This window comes from Sphaeramia orbicularis, chromosome 13 (assembly GCF_902148855.1).
Source record: "Sphaeramia orbicularis chromosome 13, fSphaOr1.1, whole genome shotgun sequence".
Taxonomy (NCBI): Eukaryota; Metazoa; Chordata; class Actinopteri; order Kurtiformes; family Apogonidae; genus Sphaeramia; species Sphaeramia orbicularis.
Window position 1 is genome coordinate 29,085,514 of NC_043969.1, and position 26,266 is coordinate 29,111,779.

Here is a 26,266-nt window from a genome sequence, read left to right on the forward strand (position 1 = left end):
CCAGGAGAGTTTGGGGAAAAAAGGGGAACTTATCTGCTTGCAGGTGTCCTCCGAGAGAGAGTAACCACTGAGTCCGAGCAGAACAGGTCCGCCTGCTCCAGGGATTCAGATGCTCTTCTAAAGACTCCTGGGTCCACACCAGTCCATTTTCAGATTCTCCAGTTATAGTCACATTACGGTTGTCTTTTTTGTTTTGTTTCTTTCACATTTAAGTTAAATACGTAATAAATTTGACATGTTGAAGGTAATTTAACCCTTCTCCTGTCTGGCGCCCAACATCTTATTTTTGTTTATGTTTATTGAGACTTCTACGCCAAAATATTGTTAAAGTTGTTAAAATTGCACTTATTTTTCTCAAGAAATTTCAGGTTGTTCACATTCACATTTTTTAAAGGATAATTTGTAGATGCAAAAAAAAAAAATGTCATACTGTAATTTTACTTTTTTTTTTTACAAAGACAGACACAAATTTGGATTTGTCATTATTTATGGGTTATATGTTGTTATTATTATAATAACATATTATATTATTATATGTAAATATATGTTAAATATATTATATTACTGATCCAGCCCATTTGAGATCAGATTGGGCTGCATGTGGCCCCTGAACTGAAATGAATTTGGTCAAGAGTGTCACTGAGTTTTAATTCTTCAGTTCCAGGTACCTGCTATTAAATGTTTTGTACCTTTGTAGATCTACTGCCATAAGTTGTAAAGTACATGTGCAAATAATAAGATGAGCTGTAATATTGTTAAAATTGCACGTATTTTTCTTTTGAATTTTCACGTTGTTCATGAATGTTCAAAGGATAGTTTATAAATTTAAATATTATCATATTGTAATTTTACTTTTTTTGCACTAAAACAAAGACAAAAATATGGACTTGTCAATATATATATAGGTTATTATGCTGTTATTTTACTTGAGATCAAACTGGTCTATGTGGCCCCTGAACTCAAATGAGTTGGACACCCATGGCATAAATCCTGTCTGGTGTTGAATGGACTGTAATGTAATGTATGGCGTTGTATTTTGTTTTGTGGCGCGCTGTGCAGAATCAAGTAAAGACAGAAGCCAATGAGAGTAAAGGGGAATTCCCCACCCTTCCTCTACGCCAGAGCAAGGCTGCCCTCCACCACCGGCATTCCCAGTATGCACCGCGGACAGAGCAGCAAAAAATAGTCCGCTAACGAAGACCGAGAAAAGGGAACTAGAAAACGGTAGCTCCCCGGCTAAATCCACGAGTGAAGCTGTATTTAACGTATCCACAACTGCTAACATGGCCGACAACGAGAAACTGGACAACCAACGGCTGAAGAATTTCAAGAATAAGGGCCGTGATTTGGAGGTAAAAGTTTGCAGATCGGTGTCGAGGATCTCCTGCTCTTCGGCGCCGTTGCTCTGTTCACGGCCAGCTTCGCCTCCTGGCTTCCCTGTGACGTCGTTTCTAATTTCCACCATCGGGAACTTTGCACCCACAGCCTTTGCCAGGGCCTTCGTACATGAACAGATTTATACCACGGGCCTTGGTCGGGCGATTCCCTTTTGGTTTTACTGGTTTAGTACAAACACGAGACCGCGTAGGTTACGAAATATGTCAGTAAAGCTAGTCAGAGTTCATCGCCTCCGCTTGGTTTTGCTCTGCTAGCTTGCTGCTAACCAGGCCCACGGGGATATGCTAACTTAACTGAAAGATAATCATCCACCGGAACGCTTCAGCGTTAGTACGGTGTGTTACCAAGTGAAAGTGTTCAATTTATGTCTTAAACGGCATACACTTGACGCTGGAGTTTTGTTTTGGAATAATTAACTAGCAAAACACTACAGCGGTAGATAGGCGTTATTTTGATACTGCAGTTAGCTTGCTAGCTAGCTAGCTAGCTTGCCTGTTAGCTTGCTCGCTGGTTGGGCTTGGTGGTGCTGGTGGCTGCAGTACCACCCATCCCCCGTCTTTATCACCAAAAACAATGGCGGAACCCACTAAGCTTCGTAGCCGTTTTTTTGTATCTTTAAACCGTGGCACAGTGTTGATATTTTATATTGTGGTGAACTAATCGTATCTGTATTGAAACTACGTTAACGCGACATGACGTATAGATCAAAGCTGTGCATTAGCTAATACTGGATCCATAAGTTAGTAGCTGATTCACAGTCTTCAGCATGCCTTCGCTACACGACTGTAAGCAGGGGATGGTATGCTTCGAGGCTTACTCTCTTAAGATGTATATACGCAGGATTTCCGATACATCCTGTTTGACAAGTAGGTCTGTAGTGACAGAGGCCACCAGACCAGTTGTCTCGTGTAAAATCATGTTAAAACTTTTCACCACCCTGCTGGAGGTCTGACAGTAATGCACACATGCATGGATATAACATGTTTTCTTCTGCAGCTAATAAAACATGGTTGTGATCATGAAATATTTTTAAAAATCAGATATGCTTTTAAAGTAAGATCAAATACAAAAGGCCTGTGGAAATCCCATATCTGATATTCTAATGTAACTAATGTTTTATCTGTATTGTTTTTTTGTTCCTCTTAAGTCTATTTTTGTCATATGGAGATGCATTCACTAGCATCTTCCCCTCCGTAAAATAAAAATTATATGATGAACATTGTAGTATACACAAATTTGGGTTTATGGCAGTTCCTTCACATCAAACATCTTTTACTTGGACTAGGTATATAAAATAAAATCATAGCCAAGTGTATTTCTCTGTGTTTTTTGCAAGTTAGGGGTCTTATTTAATCGTTACTTTAGATGGTATAATTTTAGATGTGGCTCTTAAAGAGTGCACACACCACTTTTAACGGGTATAGCTGATGATGTCAGATGCGCTGGGTCTTGGGTACATGTAGGTGGGTTTGAAGTTTTAGACTGCAATGTCAAAATACTATTTTGTTCACAGACTATGCGAAGACAGAGGACTGAGGTTGTGGTGGAGCTCAGAAAGGTAAATAAGTGCCTCAGTTTCAGTGATAATGTGTTAATACATTCTTGCTTTTCGTTGTACAAATTACGTATTTTAACAAAAAATTTGCATAAAATGTTACCTGTGTTTTCTCCGAAACAGAACAAAAGAGATGAACACCTTCTGAAGAGGAGAAATGTACCCCATGAGGACATCTGTGAGGATTCTGATGTTGATGGAGATTTCAGATCGGTATGGTTATGCCTCTGTGGCTTTAAAATTCATCAGCCATCACAAAACTTTTATTTCCTTTTTTTTTTTTTTTTTGTCTTTTTTTTTGTCTTTTTTTTTGTCTTTTTTCTTCAGAAAATTTAAAGATAGGGTAGTATGAATCTCCGTTTTGAATCTACTTCTCTTAAGAGTCTGTAGTGATTATTTTAGAGTTTTTTTGTTTGGTTTTTTTTTTCCTTTTTTTTTAATAACTTTGTCCCACTGAGTAAACACTCCAGTGGTTTCAGATGTGCTGATTTGTAGCCCATGTGATGTTGCCTCCATAGCCATCCCTGCTTAGTGCTAGTTGGGTGGAGCAGAAGTGTGAACAGATGTGGAGCTTGTCATTCTGTGTGGAAATGAATTATTTTTCTAAAGAGAGACATCTTTTTCGGATTTATTTATTTATTTATTTATTTATTTATTGGAAAGATACTTGATTGACATTTGCAGATATTTTAGCACATTTTCCAATCCCTCATCAGGCATTATTTTATACTAAGATTTTTTTAGTTGACAGTATTTTCCTTAACATTTAAAACTGTCCTGTTTCTTTGTTGTGTTTTCCATCTTGATTATAACCCACTTGTGCACAATCTCTTGTGAAACTGTGGGCAATAAATTTTCAACAGAATCTACATGTGCCTGTGGTCTTGAGGTATCAGGAGGAAAATAAATGTTACAAGTGATATTTGTATTAATAATACTACTACTAATAAGAATTTTGATAATAATGGAGGGATTTGTTTAAAAGATGTCTACTTTTATCTGAATTGTCATTGAATCCTTTAGGCATCACAAAATGTTCAATTTTATTTCACTGAGCAATGAACAACTAGGAAATTTTATAGCACTACCTTTTCCTGTTGTGGTCCAGAGCCTTATTGTTGTTAAATACACGAGAGTCCAGGGGCCAACAGTGAATGTGTTGTACCTCAAGGTTCAGCTGTGGCACACATCACACTTACCTGTTTTAGACTTAGTGTCATGAGAAATACATCAATCAACAATCCCACTTTTACGAAAGATCCTCAGATTTGGTGGCAGTGCTGGACTGAAACGGCCACTCAGCAGTTTAGAAATTTAATCACAGTAACTGCCTACTGGTATTGAGAGGGCTGACTTGAACTGGCTGCTTAACAGTATATCAACAACGACATGCTGCTCTGACTCACTGCAACACATCAGACAGGCCTATGTGGAAACGTGTGCTGGCCAATCTAATTTATATGCTTATAACCCAACCACAACTCTTTTTTTTTCAACTGGTCTATAATAACATACTCAGTTAGTTGGTCATCTTATGGGCATTTGCTTTTCAGTTTTTTGCTGTTAACTCTTACCATTATGAATCACTAAATCTGGCTGTGCTTATTATAGGCTATTTGCCCTTTTACACGTATCAAGATTTTACAAAATCCTCACTTTCCCTGCAGCTTTATTTTTCATTTTACAGCTCCCTCACTGTTGTCTGGGTTTTTGTTACTGCTATTTTTAATTTTCCTATCTTATCGTTGTCTCTTTAATCTGCCTGCACAGCAATGGAATGTAAATTAATAAACAGTTTAAATCTGTTGGAAATTCACACATTTGTATGCAGTTGATGTAAAATCTGTTTTTGTTGGTCTTTCTTCTTTGGTTTGACTTATTGGTAGTCTTCCCCTCCCTGTCCTTCACATGACAGTGAACTAGTCTACCCCATTACGCATCTTTAAATGGGAAAAGCAACCACTGTCAGCTATTCACTACTTAAATAAGAGGGCTCTAACCAAAGGCCTCTAACACCTTTTTCCCTACTTGGCACAATATTGAATGCTGGTGTTTATTCCAGGAAGTGGTTTTAGGGAAAACTCTTGAATTTGTTAACCTTGAGATGAGGGACAATCTGGATTACTCAAACTCTGGGTCAGTTGCCATAGTAACTGACTTGGTGAGGCTAACCTGCTTACTGGCAAGTTTTCTGTAACAGACCGTGAGTTTCTGCGAGTCTCCTCCTCTTCTACTGTTTGAAGGAGCTCTGTGGCACAATGCTTCATTTCCTCATTCATACAGGCAATATCATGGTGCACCCAAACACATTCATTAGACTTTTGCAGGAGGAGATCACATTTGTTTTTATAGCCTGTTAGTTTTTATAATAGCTTGTTACCTAACTTCAGTGTGTACCATCTCAGCCCTCACTTTCACACATTACACGATTGATTCACTCATTTTTCTTTTTTATGACAGTTATGACGTTTTGCATATTACCACAAGCGTCAGGTTGTCAGAACTGGTTACCTGCACTGAGATGGTTAGTGAACTGTGACTGAACTGAACTGTTTCAATTAAAAAAAAACAGAAAACTATGCATAGCTGACACATTTGGTCAAAGAATATCATCTTTTTCATGGTGATCCGTTAAACTAAAGCAAAAGAATAAGTATATTGCAGAGGAAGCAAATGTCTAAATTTACACACACCTTTACATCACCGTATGAATGATAGTTTGGAACAGGGAAAGCCCAATAGTAATCCAGAAAAATTTGACACTGTCAGAAATGAACAACCTTTGACTTTATCATGTTGAAGTCAATGATCAAATCAAAATGATGATTACCTAAACCTGGATCACTGAACATCAAATTCAGAGTAATCAATCAACAAATGTGAAACTGACTATCAAACCAACAGGAACAATCTTACTCAGTACTGTAGGTGCAGGTCTTGTTTGTTTGAGCTGTTATTTTGTCTGAGTTAAGTTGTTGAGAAGCCACTGTCAGAGCCAAGTTCAACAGATTCTTGAAGTTGGTAAAAACATCCAGTCAGCACCAGTTAATTGGCTGAAATTCTATGATAAATACAAATCAATACAAGTAATTGATTAAAAAAAAAAAAAAAAAATAACCGCATAAATAATTTTTTTGTATACATTTTGACCTCCACTAGATTATCGAGAAGCCTGTGCCTCTTGATTACCCTGTTCCAGGATGAATTTGACTAGCTTCTTTCACGATGGCTTTCTTGTTCTCACGCACACCCTTAACTCAGAGTGACCGTACTTGGAGCTGATTGAAACAGCTCAGATGAGCCTTTCTGAAACCGAAACATCTGTCTTTCCCATCTGAGGGTTCACTAACTCTGAGTTCAGGATTGGGCTTGGAGTTTGTTAAACCTGCTTTCTGGAACAGACCCCTGTTTTGCATTTTGCATGTACAGCCTGCTGATTGGTTGTTTGGTGTGTGTTGCAATACTGGCGTCTCCTGGCGACTCTTCAAATCCACAGCCTCATCTCATCCCCCTGTCTTCTGCTTAACTGGTATTTTCAAACTGCGCTGTCATCGTCACATAAAGGTTAAGGAAAGAAAATTCAGAAATGACTCATCTGCTCTCATTCTGACAGAGCTGTGTTTAACACTGTTGGCGTCTTTCCGGCCAAACAAATGTCTGAAAATGTAGTTTGTCATCTTATAAAGTATGATGTAAAGGTCTCTGTATGTATGTCTTTTACTTAATGAACTCTCAACATTTTTCTTTTTCAGCAAAACACTTCACTTGAAGCAATAGTACAAGTAAGTGAAATTGTTTTTTTACCCTCTTAAGGGAGGTCTATGATTTACAAATTACCATAATTAACTATTAGAACTTAAATGTTATTCCGCAAACTAAGCACAATTTATTGTTTTTATTTTAATAGACGGTGTGAACAACCTTTTCTCTCCATTTTAATTTACTTGAGAGCAGGATATTTGTGACGACATTATTGATTACTTCAGATGTTATGTGTGACTCTTTGTTTTGTGCTGACTTGTAGAATGCTACCAGTGACAACCAGGGCATCCAGCTGAGTGCTGTTCAGGCTGCCAGGTTGGTAACACTCTCAGCAGCTCTACTGATTATCTTCATACTTTACAATAGGACTGGCCATTGAATATACTTTATAAAGTGTGTAATCTTAAAGTAACATACAGCTCATGTTGGATGGGTTGCAAATATAAGTAAATGGAAAGGACACATTTTTTAATTTCAGGTTGAAATTTCTTTAAATGTACCTTTGGTTTAATAACAAGGCCATGAATTTTATTTCCTTGAAAGTGAAAATGTGTGTACGTTAAATTAATTTTAAAAAATTTGCATATGGTTTCTCATTAGCAAGAAATTATTCAGTTCAATTCAATTTTATTTGTATAGCCCAATATCACAACAAGGTTATCTCAAAGGGCTTTACAGAGTCAGTTGGATGTAAACATCAACAGTCAAATAAACAGCAAGAAAATGAGTAATGTCCAGGGCATCCCCCGTCCTTAGACCCTCCTTCTCGGCAAGGAAAAACTCAAAACCCAGTGGGAAAAGGGAGAAACCTCGGGGAGAACCACAGTGAAGGAGAGATCCACTCCCATGGACGGACAGGCTATAGATGCACCAGGACTGATGGACGTCCATTTGCAGATGTAGTTCCAGTCTGCAAGGATGCAGTAGGGTGGACACATGAGGGGTCCATCCCGCTGGATGAGACAGGCAGGAGCGAGGAGGCCCATCCACAGTGGTGAGGCCGAGGACGTCCATCCAGACAGGTGGGGGAGGGGGTCTGGACACAGGTCAGGGCAGGACACAGATGGGTCACCGTAGATCCTGTCGTCATTGGCTCCCAAGCGGCTACAGCTGAAAAAGTAGCCACTCCCCCGGAGGGGAGTGGGGAAAGGGGACACCAGGTGAATAGTAATGCACAGACTAAGTTGGCTAAATATTAGAAAATATAAGTACAGACAAAAGTGGTACGTAGAACCAGAAACAGGTGATAGGACTCAGTGCCTGTACTTCCCCCAGCATTATTGCTCCTAGGGCAGCTTAGACTGAACTGTGGGTTCAGTTTGGTTTTAACTAGCCTGACCATAAGGTTTTTCAAACAGGACCGTTTTCAGCCTGACGTTAAATGTAGAGACTGTGTCGGCCTCTTTAATGTTAGCTGGAAGCTGATTCCATAAAACAGGAGCTTGGTAACTAAAGGCTCTAGCTCCTACTGTACTTTTACAGACCCTGGGAACTACCAGTAGACCTGCATTCTGAGAGCGAAGGGTTCTGTTGGGATGGTACGGCACCAGAGCATCTCTGAGATAAGAGGGGCCCATACCATTAATGGTCTTGTATGTAAGAAGGAGGATTTTAAATCTAATTCTAAACTCGATTGGAAGCCAGTGAAGGGCTTGGAGGACAGGGGTGATGTGTTCTCTTCTATTTGTTCCTGTTAGTAGTCTCGCTGCTGCGTTCTGAACCAGTTGAAAACTTTTTAGAGAGCTTTTAGGACATGCTACTAGAAGGGAGTTACAGTAATCTAATCTAGATGTAACAAATGCATTAATTAATTTTTCTGCATCATTTTTAGATAGAATATTTCTAATTTTGGCTATGTTGCGCAGGTGGAAGACGGCGGTTCTGCAGGCTTGGTTAATATGTGGTTTAAATGATAGATCTGGGTCAAATAGAACTCCTAGGTTTCTAAATTATACTATTTGGTTTTCTCACCTCAGCCCTCCACAAACCTCAGGAAACCCCTATTTGTCAACAACATAAAATTGACATTAAACTGTATGTACAGGGTAGGTGAAAAGTAATTAGGCATCAAAAATCGGTTATAAAATCCATATTCCTGTTACAAATTGATTGAAACAAATGATACATGTTCTTTATTACATAAGCAAATGAAAGTAAATCTTCATATTTCAATGTAAGCACTGATGGCGTCGACCAGTTTTCTTAAACGGCCAGGGATGGAATGAACAACCCTCTGAAAGACGTCGTCTGGGATATCATTGAGAACCTCCTGAATCTGTGAAATAAGACAATAAGAAAATAAGAAATCCCCTTTAGTGTTGTCTGTTTAAAAAATGTTTTCATCATGACTTCAGTGATAATAAAAATTCTATAAGCAATTTCTAATGCCTAGTTACTTTTCACCCACCCTGTATGTCAGATTTCTTTTGAAGTGAACAGATTATGTAACAAACAGTATGCAGTTTTTTGGGGGTTTTTTTGATCAAGGTCTTTTTTATTTTCAGTTATCAAATGTACAACAAGAAACGTACAACTTGAACATGAAACTGTTATATCCAGTTCCTATCCAACTGCCCTCCCACCCACCCTACTCAACCCAAGTACTGGACCTTCATTAAATTTATATACAGCCAGACATAATATACTTATGATGTTATGTTAAAATATATTAACCCCCTTCAAACACATGTACAGACGCATACATAAACAGTATGCACTCTCTTGCAATATTGTTTAAGTGTAGGACTGAAATCGGGCTCCTGAATATGTTTGTGATTTTGCACTAGTATACCAACACTGTCTAAGGAGGCTCAGTGATTAACATCAGTAGCCTCTTGAAAATTCAGTTTTAAGTGGCTGAATATTTTTTCAACTTGGTTACAGCAGTGATTTACTGCTAATCAGCCCCACTGGATTAATGGACTGAATGAAAGTGTTGCTGCAGCTCAGTAGAGCAGCCGTCTTGTAAGATGGATCAGCTGAAGCGCAAGATTTATTTAGAGGCATGTTCATATTACTAGGTTAAAGGGTCATGAAAAGTTACACTTTATTTATTGTTCATTTCTATTCTGTTTGAACTAACTAGTACTGATGTTATGTAATGTTTATATTGAGTCATCAGCAGCATTAAGTCTCCACTCTTTAGGATTTCATGGTAATTAAAATGTGTAGGCACACCATATTTTTTCTGTGTCTGTAATTGGTTCATGTTGTTGGTTTGTGTCTGTTAATCTATGTGAGTCTGTGTGTGATGGCTCTTTTTCTTTCTGTTTCTAGGAAGTTGTTGTCCAGTGACCGTAACCCTCCCATAGATGACCTGATTAAGTCTGGGATTCTTCCCATACTGGTCCACTGCCTGGACAGAGATGACAAGTAAGATGGCTGTGTTTCTGTTTGTATGTAGTAAAGAACCATGTCTGTTCATGTGTGATTATTACAATATGTTTGTCATGCCGTGTTCATGTACACTTCAAAGTTATGCAAATGCCTCAGTGCAGTTTATCCCAACCTACGTACTCTGAACAGTGTTGCAGTTATGTAAATGTGTTCTAGTTTTTACCTTTCAGGAAAAAGTAAAACACAAATGACTCATCAGCATATTTGACTGTTGAAGCCTCTGTTCAATCAGTCACTTCTACCAACCTCTCTGCTAACTTCACCTCTCTCTCTCTCCAGCCCATCTCTTCAGTTTGAGGCAGCCTGGGCTCTAACCAACATAGCATCAGGAACATCAGAGCAGACCCAAGCTGTGGTTCAGTCTAGTAAGTGTCATGGGGTCACATCACACCTGTTCAGTTCAGTAATATGTCACCATAAAATTAACATAATGGTTTTATTTGTGCATTAACACTTCCATCTGTCTGGTCTAATGGTAAACACTACACAGTTACCATTACTGCAGTGACACTTCTAGATACACATTCCAGTCTTCAGGTACAACATGTCCACATCTTGTATGCTGGTTGACACTGCATCTGTCTGAGAGACTAGATAGCGATGGCATTGGTACTGATAAAACATTTTGATTTTTAGTGCAATTTACATGACTGATTTCTTGATTTATTCTGCGTTTCCTGTGTTGGAGAAAAGAAGTAAGCCAGTCTACACAGATTTTTAACTTACACACAACTGATAAAACTGGCTATTGTGTAGTGTAGTGCTATTAATAATTTAAAATATTTATCCTTGCTAACAGTCTAGCTCTTTAGTTGAGAAGCAGTCATACATATGATGTTACTGGAATTTTAAGGCCATGTTTCATAGACAGATTGTTTAAGCTGTTACTTGAAGTAATTTTACAGACATTACAACTTGCATTATAGTCCCATCACTGCTTGAAGTGAAGCCACACTCTTGATTGTTTCTTCATCTCTGCTATGACTCCTTTGCTTTGAAAGTTTCCATCATTTCAGTTTGGTTTCTGAGCTTGACATCATTGCTATGCAACAGTCAGAAAGACCTGCCTCTAAGTCTTTCAATTCCATTTATTGATGTTCACATACGATTCCAAGGGATCAAACACTTTGGAAGTTATTCTGTACTGGAACCAATTCTTGTTTCTGTTCCTAACTATTGTATGAAATCGCACACCTAAACTTCAAAATTGGCACAAAAGCGTGACAAAGTGTGAATGGAGTGAGACATGACTACAGGTGCTGATGACAGAATGTTGGACTTGTTGAACTGCCAGCCTGGGGTTTTAATGCATAGTATTGGGTTACACAGGTTTCTATAAAACACAAATAATCATAATATCTGTCCCTTTCCATTGTGCAGATGCTGTACCATTGTTCCTGAGGCTGCTTCACTCTCCTCATCAGAATGTGTGTGAACAGGCTGTCTGGGCCCTGGGTAACATCATCGGTGAGTCCAAGTGACTGTTTTTCATATTAACATAGTCCCCAACCAAATGACTCGCTCAGTCACTCAGTCTGTGTGTGTTTTGTTCAGGTGATGGTCCTCAGTGCAGAGACTACGTGATCAGTCTGGGTGTGGTCAAGCCCCTGCTCTCTTTCATCAGCCCCTCCATCCCCATCACCTTCCTCCGCAATGTTACATGGGTTATGGTCAATCTGTGCCGCCATAAGGACCCACCTCCACCCATGGAGACGATCCAAGAGGTATTTATGTGTAATGTTACAGCTCAGCTCAAAGACTGCAATCAAAAAGAAGAGTACCAAGTGGGGTCGGTGCGAAAAGTGCTTCTTTTATTTACAAGTGCATGTGAGAATTGAATAAGCTGTGAGTCCATGTTAATAACTGATGGTGTTGGAGCACACGCAGCCACTCAGACGGAGTGCAGGCATAGGTCTGGCGAGAGTGAGAGAGAGCAACATGATGGAAAGGGAGGGACTATAAGGCTGAGCATGACACTGAGCCCAGGTGCGGTGCATCTGCTAATGACCATAACAACCCCGCCTTGATCAGATCCTGTAAAGGGAGAGGCAAAAGAGACCAACACACCTAGTGGTGTGGAAGGATCGTCACAGTAATTGAATTTTAAAAAATTAGATGGTGTGGATAGTGATTGGAGGAAAAAACTGAACATAAATTGATGTCAGGGTGTAACTGACACATACTGTGTACTGCTCTGAATATTGTGTGAGCCACAGTGTAAGGAGAATAAAAGCAAAATTAATTAACTCTGAGAGCATGATGTATATTTAGCAAAGAGGAGCGCTGCTCAATCTGTGGCTTACCTAAATTTAGTTGCTGACTGATATGCTGAAATGAGTTAAACTTATGCTCTGCAAAATGTGTAGTCATGTAGTCAATCAGCATTTTCTTGTCATTTTAATGAAATATCTTGTGTTTTGTACCAGATCCTGCCAGCTCTCTGTGTGTTGATCCACCACACCGATGTCAGTGTGAGTAAACTGAATGTTTTTCTAATTGTTGCCACTGCTCACCTGCAAGAAGTAAACTGTAGAGTATTATTACTCACTGTAGAGTCATAATGTGTAACATCAGGTTTATATTTTTGTTTTTTTTTCTATTGCTTTCAGATCTTGGTAGACACAGTGTGGGCTTTGTCCTACCTGACAGATGCCGGAAATGAACAGATCCAAATGGTCATAGACTCTGGCATCGTCCCTCATCTGGTTCCTCTTCTCAGTCACCAGGAGGTCAAAGTTCAGGTATGGACAAACAAAGTAGACTCTGCAGTTGAGGATTACATAAACAGAGGTGGATAGGTGATTTGCTAAAGGTTCACCCGGAAACCATTCTCAGTGCTTTTCAATTCATCACATCCTCAGTCTAAATTACTACACATGGCTACTTTTTTTTAATCCTTCATATAAGCAGATATGTCAATCCAAACACTTTTTAGTTATAAAGACTATATTATCAATTGCTACATCTATGACTGACCTCAGTATTTAAACAATACAAGAAAAGATAAATTGTCAAAATCATTGAATCTCTATCCACACACCTTGAATAAAATTTTAAAAAATCTTTGTGTGAATTTTCTTTATAAGACATTTATTTCCAACATTTTTGCATTTACACATGGAATATACTATAGTAACTTTGTACTCCTTCCAGACTGCTGCGCTAAGGGCTGTGGGAAACATAGTGACGGGCACAGATGAACAGACCCAGGTGGTGCTCAACTGTGATGCCCTCAGTCACTTCCCTGCCCTCCTCACCCATCCAAAGGAGAAAATCAACAAGGTAATGCATTTCTCCATCCTGTGAACATGCTAAGCCCCGTGGTAAAGTCAGAGCGCTGTAGGATGTCTGGAAGTGATGAAATCAGAGACTTGGTGCAAGTGTGAATGCTGTGTGAAAGGTAACAGTGTGGACAGATAGTTACAACATGAAGAATGGTGAGGATGACGACAAAGAAGATGAAGAGGACCGGTAGTTAGTCAGTTTGAGGGGTGGGGGGGATGGGGTCTAGTTTCTGTTTGCATGTGACTGAATGAGTGGTTCCATGGGTTGGTGGCAAGAGGGAGCTGAAGACTATGTGTCTTAGTTGATGATATTGGAGTGCATCTGAGACCAGTCACTTAAAAAGCGGGGCCCTTTTTGTGACCTGGACAGTGATTAGAGCCTCAAAGTCTCCCTCGTCCCTCCCTTAGCACCCTGTCTCGACCAGAGGTCAACCTCTCAGAGTTGACCTCTGGATTCTGATCCAGTTCAGACTCATGGTCCTTTTTTTTTTTTTTTTTTTTTTTTTTACAGATGTCTTTTCAATGGAAACAGAATGATTTTTCTGATTATTTTCTTTGTGCAAAGATTTGGTGTTCAATGAAACTTTGGGGTACTATGGCTATTTCTCAATATGTGTTTTTGTCTGTCTGTTTTCGTGATCTTGTGAAACCTCATCAGTTGGCACCCCAAGTACTGTTCCATTTCAATGTTTACACAAAGAACACTCGGAATACCCGGATGTTGTTTTTATCTGCTAGCTTAAACCAAGGATGCACTGGTTGGTGACTTGTGTAGACTTGGCTGGTAAATATCCTGAGATGCATTTCATTCTTCTTTTAAATACAACTGTGGCTTCTATGACAATGCAGAAATATTTTATTAAGTAGATGACCGTCACCAGATGATGTGATTCAATGTTGTAACACGTGCCAGAGGCAGAATAGTGAGAAATTCATCTTTACTATCATGATATGGGATTCAGTGAAATTTGTTCCAGTTTTGAATAATATACAAAATGTATAAAAAAAAATAAATATATATATATATATATATATATATATATATATATATATATATATATATATATATATATATATATATATATATAAAAATGACATGTAAATAGTAGTACAAATGTATTAAAATCAAATTAATTGACATTGTAGTGGACTGAGGGAAATACATTAGGGAGCTGACCGCAGAAATACAGCAGAGCCAGGGAGGAAAGTTTAGAAGTATGCAGCTGTTCCAGTTATAGGGAGACTTACATTCTTAGGAAGTCTGTTCTCTGGAACCGTTCTTACCAAGACCGTACTTGCCGAGTTCGCAAGACCTTGATATTGAGAAACGGCTTATGTTCATACTCAAACCCCAGAACCTGTAACTGTTATCTGTTTCTCTTTCTGTCCTGCAGGAGGCAGTGTGGTTCCTGTCCAACATCACAGCAGGAAACCAGCAGCAGGTGCAGGCTGTCATTGACGCTAAGCTTGTACCCATGATCATCCACCTGCTTGACAAGGTGTGTCTCAGTGTGTACCCGAGTGGAACTGAATGACGTTTGATGAGCTTATTAAAGATGAAAATATGAAAACAAAGTGCTGAACATCACTCTCACTTTGATTGTGTTTAGGGTGATTTTGGCACACAGAAGGAAGCAGCATGGGCCATCAGCAACCTGACAATAAGTGGGAGGAAAGATCAGGTAAGGTTGTGTTTCATTATCACTGTGAGCTCTTATAACTAATTCAACCTCCCTTTTTGGACCTTTTAATGCAAATTCATTCACTTACTCTTCACTGAACAAAGACACTTAAAACAAGGCATATCAAACATAGGGGAAGAAAGTGCTTTTAAGAAGTCAAGGTCAGGTTAATTTATATAGCCCATTTAAAACAACGCAAGCTGACCAGTGCTGTACAATGATATAAGAAGTTACAGCACATTATTTTACGATATATTTAGTATTGCATTTATATTTCTTTAACATCTATAATGGGGAAACTGTACATGTAAGAAACCCTGGACTTAAGTCCATCATTGAATTTGTGCCCATACAGGTGGCACACCTGATTGAGATGCAGGTGATTCCTCCATTCTGCAACCTGCTTACAGTGAAGGATGCCCAGGTTGTGCAGGTTGTTCTCGACGGCCTGAGCAATATTCTCAAGATGGCTGATGATGAGGCTGAAACTATTGCTAACCTTATTGAGGAGTGTGGAGGTAAGAGTCACTAATATAACTTTGTTATTATGAACATAAAACCTGTGAGTCATCCATGTATGATCAAATGATGCATGTTTTTTTGTTTTTGTTTTTTTCTTCAGGTTTGGAAAAAGTGGAACAACTGCAGAATCATGAAAATGAAGATATCTACAAATTGGCATATGAAATTATTGATCAGTTCTTCTCATCTGATGATGTGAGTTACAATTACTTTTTAAGCCAGTTCAGATAAAAGACTGACCATGAGATGAATGAAAATGTTAATGTTCTTGCGTGTGAAAATGCAGATAAAGATGGTGAGCTACACACAGCAGCTGGAAGTAACCCTCATGTCAACCTCTAGTGGAACATGAGGGTTGAGAATTTCTCCTGTTTGGAAAATTGTGTACACATTGTTTTATCAGGGGAACAACTGATACTAACACAGCACTCCTTGGTGACTGGTTTGCTACAGCTCATTAATACTCAGGAGAAGCCTAACTGTATATCATTATGTTTTAAATCCACTAGTGACTCGACCAAGTGAGCTGTAGGTTACGCCCTCAGACCACTTGATTCAAGATGTAATGAGCTTGTTCACAACATAATAGCTTCTTTCTTCAATTTCATCTCAATGTCAATCTTTGCTCTTGACTGTGGTTTTATGTTTATTTTATTACTTACTCAGTTACTTATGTTAAAATTATGATTTAAAATTGAGATGTATCAATGTAATGGACACCTAGTGGGTATTTATTTTAATGTATGTTTTTCCCCCATTTTGCAGATTGATGAAGACACCAGCCTGGTTCCAGAAGCCATCCAAGGTGGAACCTATGGCTTTAACTCAGCCAACGTGCCAGCCGAGGGATTCCAGTTCTAGAAGGCATCTGGGGTATTCTGGAGTTTTGTTCACGATGCAGCACTCTGTTCAACATAAAAAAATTAGGAGAGAAAGAGCGAGAGAGAGCGAGAGTGTGAGAAATTTGATCCATTGTGCTTGGCTCGTGGGATCCATGGCTGCATCTTATCTGAGAGAAAAATGTGTGGATTTCATTTGGCATTCCAGGGGAACCAGCCCAAATGAAGTTTGAGATGGCGAGTGGGTGCGAGTGAGAATGAGTGGCTACATGTTGCAAAAAAGCAAAACATCTACATCGAATGCGTTGAGAGACATGCCGACATAACTTCTGTGTTATTGGAGCTGTCGCCTTCGGAAAACTACTTCAAATGACAACAAAAAAACTCGATGTCTGCCCGGGGAGAACCAAGGACATCCAATAATAACAAATCAAGAGATCTTGAAATATTACAGTACAACAAAAAGCAGAAATGAATATAACTATAATTTTGAACTGAGATGAACCACGAACAATCACAATTCTGCGGTCCTCCGACTAAAGAGGGCGCCACCCTCAATGTGCCCCTCCCCCAATCGGCCACGCTATCAGACATGAGTGTGAATGGACCCATTGTGTATGAATGTCTGGACTCAGTGCTGAGGAGCCAGGTTCATCTCCTCCAACGAAACGCCCTGATAGGGCACCATCCTCTCCCCCCTGGTGGGTGAGGCCAGGAGTCCAGCTGCGCGTGACACATGTGCGAGAGTATGGACGGATGAGTTGTGTGTGCTTGGCTGCGTGCGTGACTGGAGTATGCAAGACTGGGTGAGAACGCATGCAGAGACGGGAAAACGAAACTAATACATCTGAAGAGATACAAAATTGAGAAATGAAACAAATGAGGTTAGCAAAGGTTTCAGGAATGAAATTCTGCCTTTAAAAGAGAGGCTGATCCTCAAATCCCTGAAAGGAAGAACTTTGGATATGGAAAAAAAAAAAAAATCATCGTCATCACAAGGATTATATTTTTTGTTTGAATTATTGTTAAGTTAGTATTAATTGACACTGGACAATGCTATTGGCAGGTGTGGAGCAGCAGTGCATTGTATTAAGATGCATTTGGTGGCTTGTTGGGCTTTTCTTTTTGCCTCCAGTGTGTTCCTTTTTATGATACTTTTTATTTTCAGCTTTTAGTTTTCATTGCTTCTGTAAAGGTGATTGATGACGATCGTATTCCACCCTCATACCAGAATCCTAACCTACGCACCAGACATGGGCTTGATGCTGTGAAATTCTGACACCATCACTATAATCAACCAAATGATCTGTTCCCCTTGTCATTTCATCACTTTTCCTTCAATTACAGCAAAATCACTGCTTTGCAGTATTGTTGCCATAGCTTTGACTTATCACCAAGGGAGAAGAGAACATTGGCCATTTCACGTAGGATTGTGAATCATAACCTTTGCATGTACTAAACTATAGCACAGTTATTTTTAGGGTATTTTAGTTTCCTTAGGCTGTGGATACAGTGTAATTTTCATTTTAAGTAAAACTGTGCTTAAATGTTACATGTGTCCCCTTCCCTTACCCCTCACCTAGTGTCCAATTTGCTAAATAATCTGTATGGTTTTGCACATGTACTGCAAAGTGAGGCCTGAAGTCTTTCTTAAAGGTGTGTTGGTTGGTTCCATAGATTCAACCTACCGACAACCTCTACAATATGCATCACTCAACCACAATCTTTGTTGTCTTTCTAGAGTAATCCAATGATGCTTTTAGTGATACTTGAGAAAATAATGACTTTATTTCAGGAGCAGCAGTACTGAATCTGCTAATGTATCTCAGACCAAGAGGAGGGGATTTAACCTCCCTTTTTTCTCAACGTCAGAGGGTGTCCCACACAGACTGGAGTGGTCCTGAGTGGGGTTCCCTGAAAAATGAATAAACCCATGAACAAGTTTGCTGTACCTTTAGACTCCTAAACCCTATATTCCTCCTTCCTCTTATACCAGCTAGGTGTACAAGCTTACCCTTTTCTGTTTTTTGTGTTAACTTCAAAACACTGTAGTAAATGATTACACATTGTGCTCATAAACCTTCTGTTGAACATAGGGTTTTTTTTTTTTTTTTGCAGCATTCCTTGTTAGCAAAGATGTGGTTTCAAATCTAAAATTATTACATGGAAGAAAAGGTGGTTTGCCCAGAATCATTTGGGAGATAGACTACAGGCTAGGTTGTCTTCGAGATAATAAATAGTGGAACCCAAATCGAGAGACTGTGTATGTGTGTGGTCTGTTGTGAAGTGTTCCTGTGATATTTCCTGCTTTAAATGTTATAACGTGGCATTAATTTGATCATACTCATCATCTTTCACTTCTTTAACGAAACAAATGCCAGCGTTTTCTATGGGGGCTTGTGTTCAAAAATCAGTCAAACGTGGATCCTGATTGGTCGGGGGAACCGTTTTTACGCATGCGTGTCTTGGTGTATAACAGTGGCGCCTTCGGGGACAGTCTGAATTTTGAGTTTTACACAGCTTTATCAAACATGCTTGATAATTATTCATCAAAATATAGTTTGTAGTTCACTGGTGTCTTTGAAGTACAGAAAACTGGCAAAAAGGAGAAAAATATAAACAGTGAATTACATTCGCGCACATTTTCCTTCAATTTAACCCAAGTCGGTCGTTGAATATTCTTGATCCATAAAATTAAAGTCACAGCACTTTTTTTTGTTTTACCGGTTTACATTTTTCGTCGTACTTGTCAAAGCGTAAATCTAAATCTACAGTGCTCAGAACTGTTCGGTCCGACAACGCCTTATGTCTGAATTACGGACAGTTTCTGTCGGAAGTGGGAGCTTACCAAAGGTATTTAAAGGTGGCACGACCATAACAGGAAATGAGAGCGTTGTTGGGTTGGACAGACGGAGCTCCCAGCAGACGGTGAGTTTAACTGAGGATTACTTGCGTTAAACTAGTTGAAATTAAGTGTTTTATTCGACAAAGAAACACAAGTAGGTTTTTTTTATAGGTGGCGACTTCGCACGGTCAGATAAAGAGCTGAAAAGTAGTCAAGACTAATATGCAATTAATGTTAACGTTTTAAACATCTGGGAGTATCACATCAGGTTAAAAGTAGTTCTTGAAGTTAAAATCCCATCAATCTTCAGTCAGTGCTAAAACTTTGAGTATTTTCCTGCCACTGTATGAAATTAACACAACCAGTATTTTCTCCACATTTAATTTTTTTGATTTACAGTCTACAATCAACCTAATGGCTGCCTGCAAAACAAACTTGTCTGACAGAAGCAATAATAATGTATATTCAGCAGGGTGGAGTTAATCTAAAAGTCGTATTACCTTTTCATTTGCACATTAACCGACTTACTAATAATATTGATCAAGTTACCTGTTTGAATCTGGGCGCCAAATCTGCAGCAGTTTGAAGTCACACATAGATCAGGTTTTGGGGTCAGTTGCACAAATTAACGGCCTGTTCTGACAACAAAAGTGTGTGTGTGTGTGTGTGTGTGTGTGTGTGTGTGTGTGTGGACGGGGGGTGGCTGCTGGCATAAGGCCTCCTATTGTCACTGGCTGTAACTAGAGGAGAGAGAGCCCACATCCACAACAACATAACTGACCCTGTAATAGGAGCTTAGCCCTTTTTGTTTTTGGTTGATCTGCTGTTTTTCATTATGCTCTGACACATTATGATTAGATTTATTTTAGTTGGGCAAAAGTAAGTCATAAAGTACTTGTATAACAATCATGGATTGACTGACACACAGGCTGGAGGACTGAAAATGGGGTTTACACATTCATGAGGATGCCACACACCTTGGTTTATTTTCTGAACATATTCCAGTCATGTCATATACATGTTTCATGGTCAGTAGTTCACTTTCAGCGAGCTGGTGTATTTTGCTGAACAGGTGCACCAGGTAACGTTTCCTCCATCCTGCTGTCCTGCCAGACCATCTTCTCCTTAAGTCCTCTGTCCTGTCCAGAGCCTGACCTTTAGTCCCCATCATGGACAACCTCGAGGAGGACCTGACGTGCTCGGTGTGCTACTCTCTGTTCTCTGACCCGCGAGTCCTGCCGTGCTCACACACCTTCTGTAAGACCTGTCTGGACAACTTGCTCCATGTGTCCACCAACTATTCCATCTGGCGCCCACTCCGCCTGCCACTCAAATGCCCCAACTGTCGCAGTGTGGTGGAGCTGCCCCCAACGGGCATAGACGCTCTGCCCAGCAACGTATCTCTGCGAGCCATCATCGAGAAAGTAGGAAAGAACCTCTTATATTTAAGTACAACATTTATTCCTTTTCACCTACTTTCATTCGTTTCAGTCTCCAACAGTGAAAAACTTCATGGCTGTTTCATTTTGTGCTAATGTGTCCGTTTACTCATCTGCTTCCTTAGTACCAGAGGGACAGTGAACCACGACACCCCTCCTGTCAGGAGCATCCCAGACAGCCTCTGAACATGTACTGCATCCAGGACCGGCAGCTGATCTGTGGGTTATGTTTGACAGTGGGAGAGCACCAGGGCCACCCCATAGATGACCTGCAGGCAGCTTACATCAGAGAAAAGCCAACCCCAGCACTACTGCTGGCCAGACTGTCTGAACACCGATGGGCACAAGTGGGTAGTCTCCTCCTTTTGAGCATCAATATTAAGAAAACAGTGGTGGAAGAAGTACTCAGATCTTTTCACTGAATAGTGAGAGCACACAGTGAGAATACTAAACTACAAGTAAAAGTTATGGATTCAATTTAATTCAATTAAAACCCTAGTGATAGCCTAAGTATCATGAATCCGTTAGTCTTTCCGTGATTATGCACCTGAATCACTTCCCTCACAGTGAACAACTTTGAAGTGTACTCCATCATATGTGTTTACATACCAAACTGGTATGTCACTCAGGCCTTTTCGGAAATTTGTTGCGAAGTGCATTGAGGGAATGGGAGTTCTATGTGGCCGCAGTATGGCTGCAGCAGCAACAAACACGGAAAAGGTTTCATTGCTTCTTGCTGCTGCGGCTGCATGGAATTCTGACAAGCCCAGAGTGACGTTTTGGTTTGGTATGTACACAAACAGATGGCTTGTGATGGAGTCAACTTCGAAGTTGTTCACCGTGAGGGAAGTGATCCAGGTGCATAGTCACGGAAAGACTAACAAATTTGTGATACTTAGGCTATTACTTGGGTTTTACAGATGTGATGAAAAATTGGTGACCAAAGTCATACGCAGCATTAAATATGGGCGTATTATCAGTAAAATTACCTTAATGTTGAAGTGAAAAATTCTCTGCACAGCTATTTGTTTTTTTACTGTCATTGTTTTACTTTTATATATCCTTGATTGTCTTGATTAGTAACAGCATAATGCATTTGTTTTTTCAGATGCAAGATGCAAGTGAATTGTCATTTGCAATGGACTTTTTTTTTTTTTAAGTAAAGCCATGAAACTCTTGTCTCCTACAGAGGACAAAAATGCATTGTTGGGTGTCAAGAGGATCTAATGTTTTTGAATTCATTTAACTGATGCATTAATATGTACTTTGCATTTTACTTCTTTAGATGTTTACAGCTGAACCTATTTGTAGCTGAATCTTCTTCTGTGCATCATATTCTCAAAGCCCATCATGCATTTGTAGTGTCGCTCTCTTGTGTCTCTATGAACTCATCATGACCTCTGAAAAATGTGGTAATATATCTTCTAGCTCATTCAAGAGGATTTTAAGGAGTTTATTTAGATTAAGAGGGATAATTTTGTCAGCCTGGAGCATTTGACTCAACACACATTTGCAGATGTGTGTTCTTCGCTGGATGGGGAAGGAATGTAAATGTAATCTGAAACAACTAAATCTGTGAAACAAATGTAAAAAGAATAGTATTTGAATCTGAGATGTTGGAGAGTACAATAATAAATTTTCATAAAATGGAGACATATTGTGAAGTACTAAGGTTAAGTCAGTGTATTACCCTCATCAGGAAATTTGGTCTCATCATTTTACCCATCCCAATACACACACACACACACACACACACACACACACACACACACACACACACACACACACTGTACCTAGCATTAGTGCGTAGCACACATTAAGAGCAGTGAGCTGCCATTGAAGGCGGTCTGGAACCAACTCCAGATCTTCATTGGCACTGACAGGACAGTTAACCTCTATGTACCTGTTTGTAATGGAATGTTCTATATTTGAGTAAAAGTTTTCCACTGAATAAAAACGCCTCCTTGATTTGTTGAGTGCTTTACTGTGTCTCTGTCCGTCAGGTGTGTGAGCTCGGGGAGCAGCTGGAACAGGACAAAGCCCGCTGTGAGGCCCTGCTGAGGCAGGACAAACAGGACGTCGCTCAGTTTTTTCAGACCCTGGAGGCGGTGCTGGCGAGGAAAAGACAGGCCTACCTGGATGCCCTGGACAAGGCCGGTGCGGAGGTGGTACAAGCCTACAACCCCCTGATCGACAGGGTCAAGGAGCTGCAGGTGTGTTTCAGGGCTCATTTACACCTATTCTGCTGGTACCAAAGATCTGGATTCCACGTCACAGTGACTTTAGTGTAGACTACTTTCTGGAGCAGGGCTGTAAGAGATGCTTCATCCATTAAAAAAAAAAAAAATCAGTATCAGTTTAACTGTACTTTTAACTGTGCACTTTACTTTGGAATCCCGAAGTCTGTTCTGCTGAAACTGAAGCCATTGGCAAAACCACACGACTCCTTTGACAAAACAGTAATGTCATCTCACAGAAAAACAGATCTGCTGGTGTTTTGGTGCCTTTATCCGATAGTTTGTGTTATTGTTTGACTTATGGTTTTATCATATTTGTTTTTCATCTAACCTCTCACACTCAGCATTGTCCACTTGTCTACGGCGGTGTTCCCCTGAACTGGGCCGTGCTGTTTGACATCTACTGTATGTAATACTGACTATAGATGAGTCCCTCATACAACCCCACACTGAAAACCCCCAACAAATAATGCCAGTATGAAGGGGAGAATTAACAAGTTCAAGAGTTTTAATATGAAATTATGGTTTTATTACCACAGTGTGTCTTAATCAGAGATGATCAAATTAGATTCACTTGCAAAATAGTAAAAAAAAAAAAAAAAAAAAGTCGGTCTAAAGGTCAGTCACAGTTTCAGCAAGTCCTTTAAAAATCTTAGGCGGTCTAAAATCCAATAATCTGGATTTTAGGCTTTAAATATGATTTTGGCAGATGCTAAAATGTATTGGATTTGATGAAACCTGCCCTGAACAGTGAGGCCACAGTTTACCTGTTAGTTTTCCATAATACTTGTCTCACTTAAAGACATAATGCTCAAAAGATAGACAGATCTAAAACCAAAAAATAATAAAGACACATTAGTCACTAATCAAACTGAATAACTGCTGTTTCAACCACTGCATGGATCAGCAATAACAATGAAAACTGATTAAAATTTATGAAAAAAGGTTAAAACTTAATGTCATTTGTCAATAAATGTGATAATAAATGTCAAACCAATATGTCTTTCAAGTGTAAAAGCTGATGTTACTTCCTGAGTTCTAGAGTTAGAAAAAAATCAGATGGTTACTTGTGGATTAAAATGGTTATTTATGGTTAGAACTTAAGAATTTCAGAAGAACAATCTTAGTGTTGAAAAGAAGAGCTGTTTTCAATGATGTGATAGATAAATAAATGGAATAAAGAAACAAACAATACAAAAAATAATAGTAATGATAATAGTTATAGGCTACGCACATGTTTACATTAGTAGAATTACAGTATGTCAGACTAAAAGTATTGGATAAATAAAAGTGTTAGAGTTGCTTGGGATGTCAGAAAACTAAAGTTGCTATAAAATCTCCCCTAATGATGTCAAAAATACGTCAGGTTCAATCAGAAAATATCTGGAAGTGGTGCATATGTCTGAGTTTTTTCATTTGAGTGATTACTTGAACACTAACAGCTCTGATCCTCGTGTTCGGAGCAGGAGGAGCAGCTGGACCTGGTGTCGTTGGGTTCATCGGTGGAGGAGGAGGACTCGCCGCTGGTTTTCCTGGAGAAGGTGCATCAGCTCAGAGAGCGGGTGGAGGAGTTTATCCAAGCCCCTCTGCCCTCGGTGATAAACCTGTCGGTGAGTCCGCGGGCGGCCGAGTACCTGCAGCAGAACTGGCCTGTGGTCACCATCCGCAGCCTGGAGGACGCGCCGGTGCCTAAGGTGTCCTGCTGTTCCAGATGTAGCGGTCAAGACCCTGAGGTCCGGTTTGGATCTGAACGGCATCGGTGTGACAGTGGGGTCCAGGAACTGTGGTCTGAGGCTCGGCCCGTGTCCTCGGCAGCGGCAGTGGTGGGGGGGCTTCTGCTGTTGCTGCTGACCGCTCTGTGGGTCAACCCGGTCGGAGGAGCCACACTGGGCTTCTCTCTGCTCTCTCACCTGAGTCAGTTGGTCCATGGGCTGAGCAGCGAAATGATGAGCTGTGTCTGGGAGGCAGCGGACTCGGGCTACACCACCATGCAGGCAGCCATGGAAACATGGAGCTCTCATCTTTCCTCTGTGGGGGAAAAGGTTCTACAACAGCTGGATGCCTTATTTCAAACGCTCAAACCCCACTGAAAGAGGAATGTGAACATTTCACTCACTCCCTCCTGTTTGTATTCATCGTACAAATTCCACCCAAAACACTACGACTTACGACAGTACTTTTACCGTTGGTGTTTTTGCTCGATTCATCCTTTTACATGTAGGTCAGTGACTGTGAGGTTATGCTCTGCTTTTAGAAAACAGCCTCTTTCAAACCAAAATGTAGCTTTTAAGACTAGTGTTGCAGGCATTTCATTGTCAATCCAACAACCTTACTCTATACACAAATCAAACTGATCCTGGACCAGCTGAGGGAAAGGGTAGATTAACTGGAAATAAAAAGAATGGGGCCCAAAGTGTTACTTTAAGCCTGTTCAGAGATTAAAAACAGGGAGTATAGTGTTATTTAGTTTTAGATTATGTGGCAGTTCAGTTTCTACACTTTTATTTATTGGAGTTTTGTTACCTTTTTTGCAGTGTATATTAGAATAAATGATCAAACCTAATAAAACAATAGCTTTACCAAATACAAAATGTAAAGTGGTGAGCCGTAATAGAATCCAGAGCAATATGGAGACAAAGAGTAGAAACCTTACGCCGTCTGTGCCTCCAGACTCTGATGCTGTGCTTGTGTTTGCCAGACTGTTTACACACAGTATGTGAAATGTTGAGCCGGGTGGATGGAAACGGCAGCCCAAGCCTCAACGGATCATGTTGCATTGATGCAGAGCTTCTTTACTGTGCCTTAACCTCACTCCACTTCAGTTAACTTTACCGATCAATTATGAGCTCTTTTTTACCAAATAGTGCATTAATGTACAGTAGTTTTATTAAAGATGTTACTGAAACCATTAGCCTGTCGGCGTTATGCCAAAATGTATTCATTATATGTACATTTATGTTATACACACTGATTACAGACAGAATAAGAGTCTGTTTAACACCTGAATCGGTGTCAGTTTTTTTTTTTTTTTTAAACACTATCACCTTTACTCAGTAAAGTTTGCATTTTTGAAAATTTGTTCACTTTCTGTATTTTAAAGTCATAATAAATGTGAAAGCTGTTCGTCTTTGTGGTACTTCTTCTAAGTGTGAGATTCTGTACAGGTCATGAGGTGTTCTAGTGCTTTAAGTCAGCCTGGAGCTCAATTAACTGCTGCTCGCTACAAGTGTCTTTGTTGTGTGAAATGCACAACGTTCTGTCTCGTGACCTCAGAACACTGACTGCCAAGACGGTGACAGATAATGAG

At 39.8% G+C, this 26,266-nt stretch overlaps 2 protein-coding genes across 3 annotated transcripts; both read left to right on the plus strand.

Annotated features, from left to right (window-relative positions):
- Positions 1–1,127: 1,127 nt before the first annotated feature.
- On the plus strand, positions 1,128–18,693 carry kpna4 (karyopherin alpha 4 (importin alpha 3)). Its single transcript, XM_030151179.1, has 17 exons — positions 1,128–1,352; positions 2,912–2,956; positions 3,077–3,166; positions 6,706–6,735; positions 6,978–7,030; positions 9,992–10,087; positions 10,391–10,476; positions 11,492–11,578; positions 11,666–11,835; positions 12,538–12,582; positions 12,721–12,852; positions 13,265–13,393; positions 14,790–14,894; positions 15,006–15,077; positions 15,433–15,595; positions 15,700–15,794; positions 16,365–18,693. The coding sequence occupies exons 1-17, from the start codon at positions 1,284–1,286 to the stop codon at positions 16,458–16,460; spliced, it is 1,563 nt and encodes a 520-aa protein (XP_030007039.1). The 5' UTR covers positions 1,128–1,283; the 3' UTR covers positions 16,461–18,693.
- A 119-nt stretch (positions 18,694–18,812) lies between these two features.
- On the plus strand, positions 18,813–26,095 carry trim59 (tripartite motif containing 59). Of its 2 annotated transcripts, none has more exons than XM_030151180.1 (5): positions 18,813–19,366; positions 20,356–20,707; positions 20,848–21,069; positions 22,726–22,935; positions 24,426–26,095. In XM_030151180.1, the coding sequence occupies exons 2-5, from the start codon at positions 20,453–20,455 to the stop codon at positions 25,047–25,049; spliced, it is 1,311 nt and encodes a 436-aa protein (XP_030007040.1). In that variant the 5' UTR covers positions 18,813–19,366; positions 20,356–20,452; the 3' UTR covers positions 25,050–26,095. The 2 variants fall into 2 exon arrangements, with proteins under 2 accessions (XP_030007040.1, XP_030007041.1); XM_030151181.1 differs by having other exon boundaries at positions 20,397–20,707.
- Positions 26,096–26,266: the final 171 nt, after the last annotated feature.

Excerpts from the sequence above, each read along its gene's own strand:
- kpna4 (XM_030151179.1), top strand. The coding sequence starts at position 1,284 with ATGGCCGACAACGAGAAACTGGACAACCAACGGCTGAAGAATTTCAAG. Across the intron at positions 3,167-6,705 it reads TTGATGGAGATTTCAGATCG|CAAAACACTTCACTTGAAGC; the intron begins GTATGGTTATGC and ends TTTCTTTTTCAG. Across the intron at positions 15,795-16,364 it reads AGTTCTTCTCATCTGATGAT|ATTGATGAAGACACCAGCCT; the intron begins GTGAGTTACAAT and ends CCCATTTTGCAG.
- trim59 (XM_030151180.1), top strand. The coding sequence starts at position 20,453 with ATGGACAACCTCGAGGAGGACCTGACGTGCTCGGTGTGCTACTCTCTG. Across the intron at positions 20,708-20,847 it reads TGCGAGCCATCATCGAGAAA|TACCAGAGGGACAGTGAACC; the intron begins GTAGGAAAGAAC and ends CTGCTTCCTTAG. Across the intron at positions 22,936-24,425 it reads ACAGGGTCAAGGAGCTGCAG|GAGGAGCAGCTGGACCTGGT; the intron begins GTGTGTTTCAGG and ends TGTTCGGAGCAG.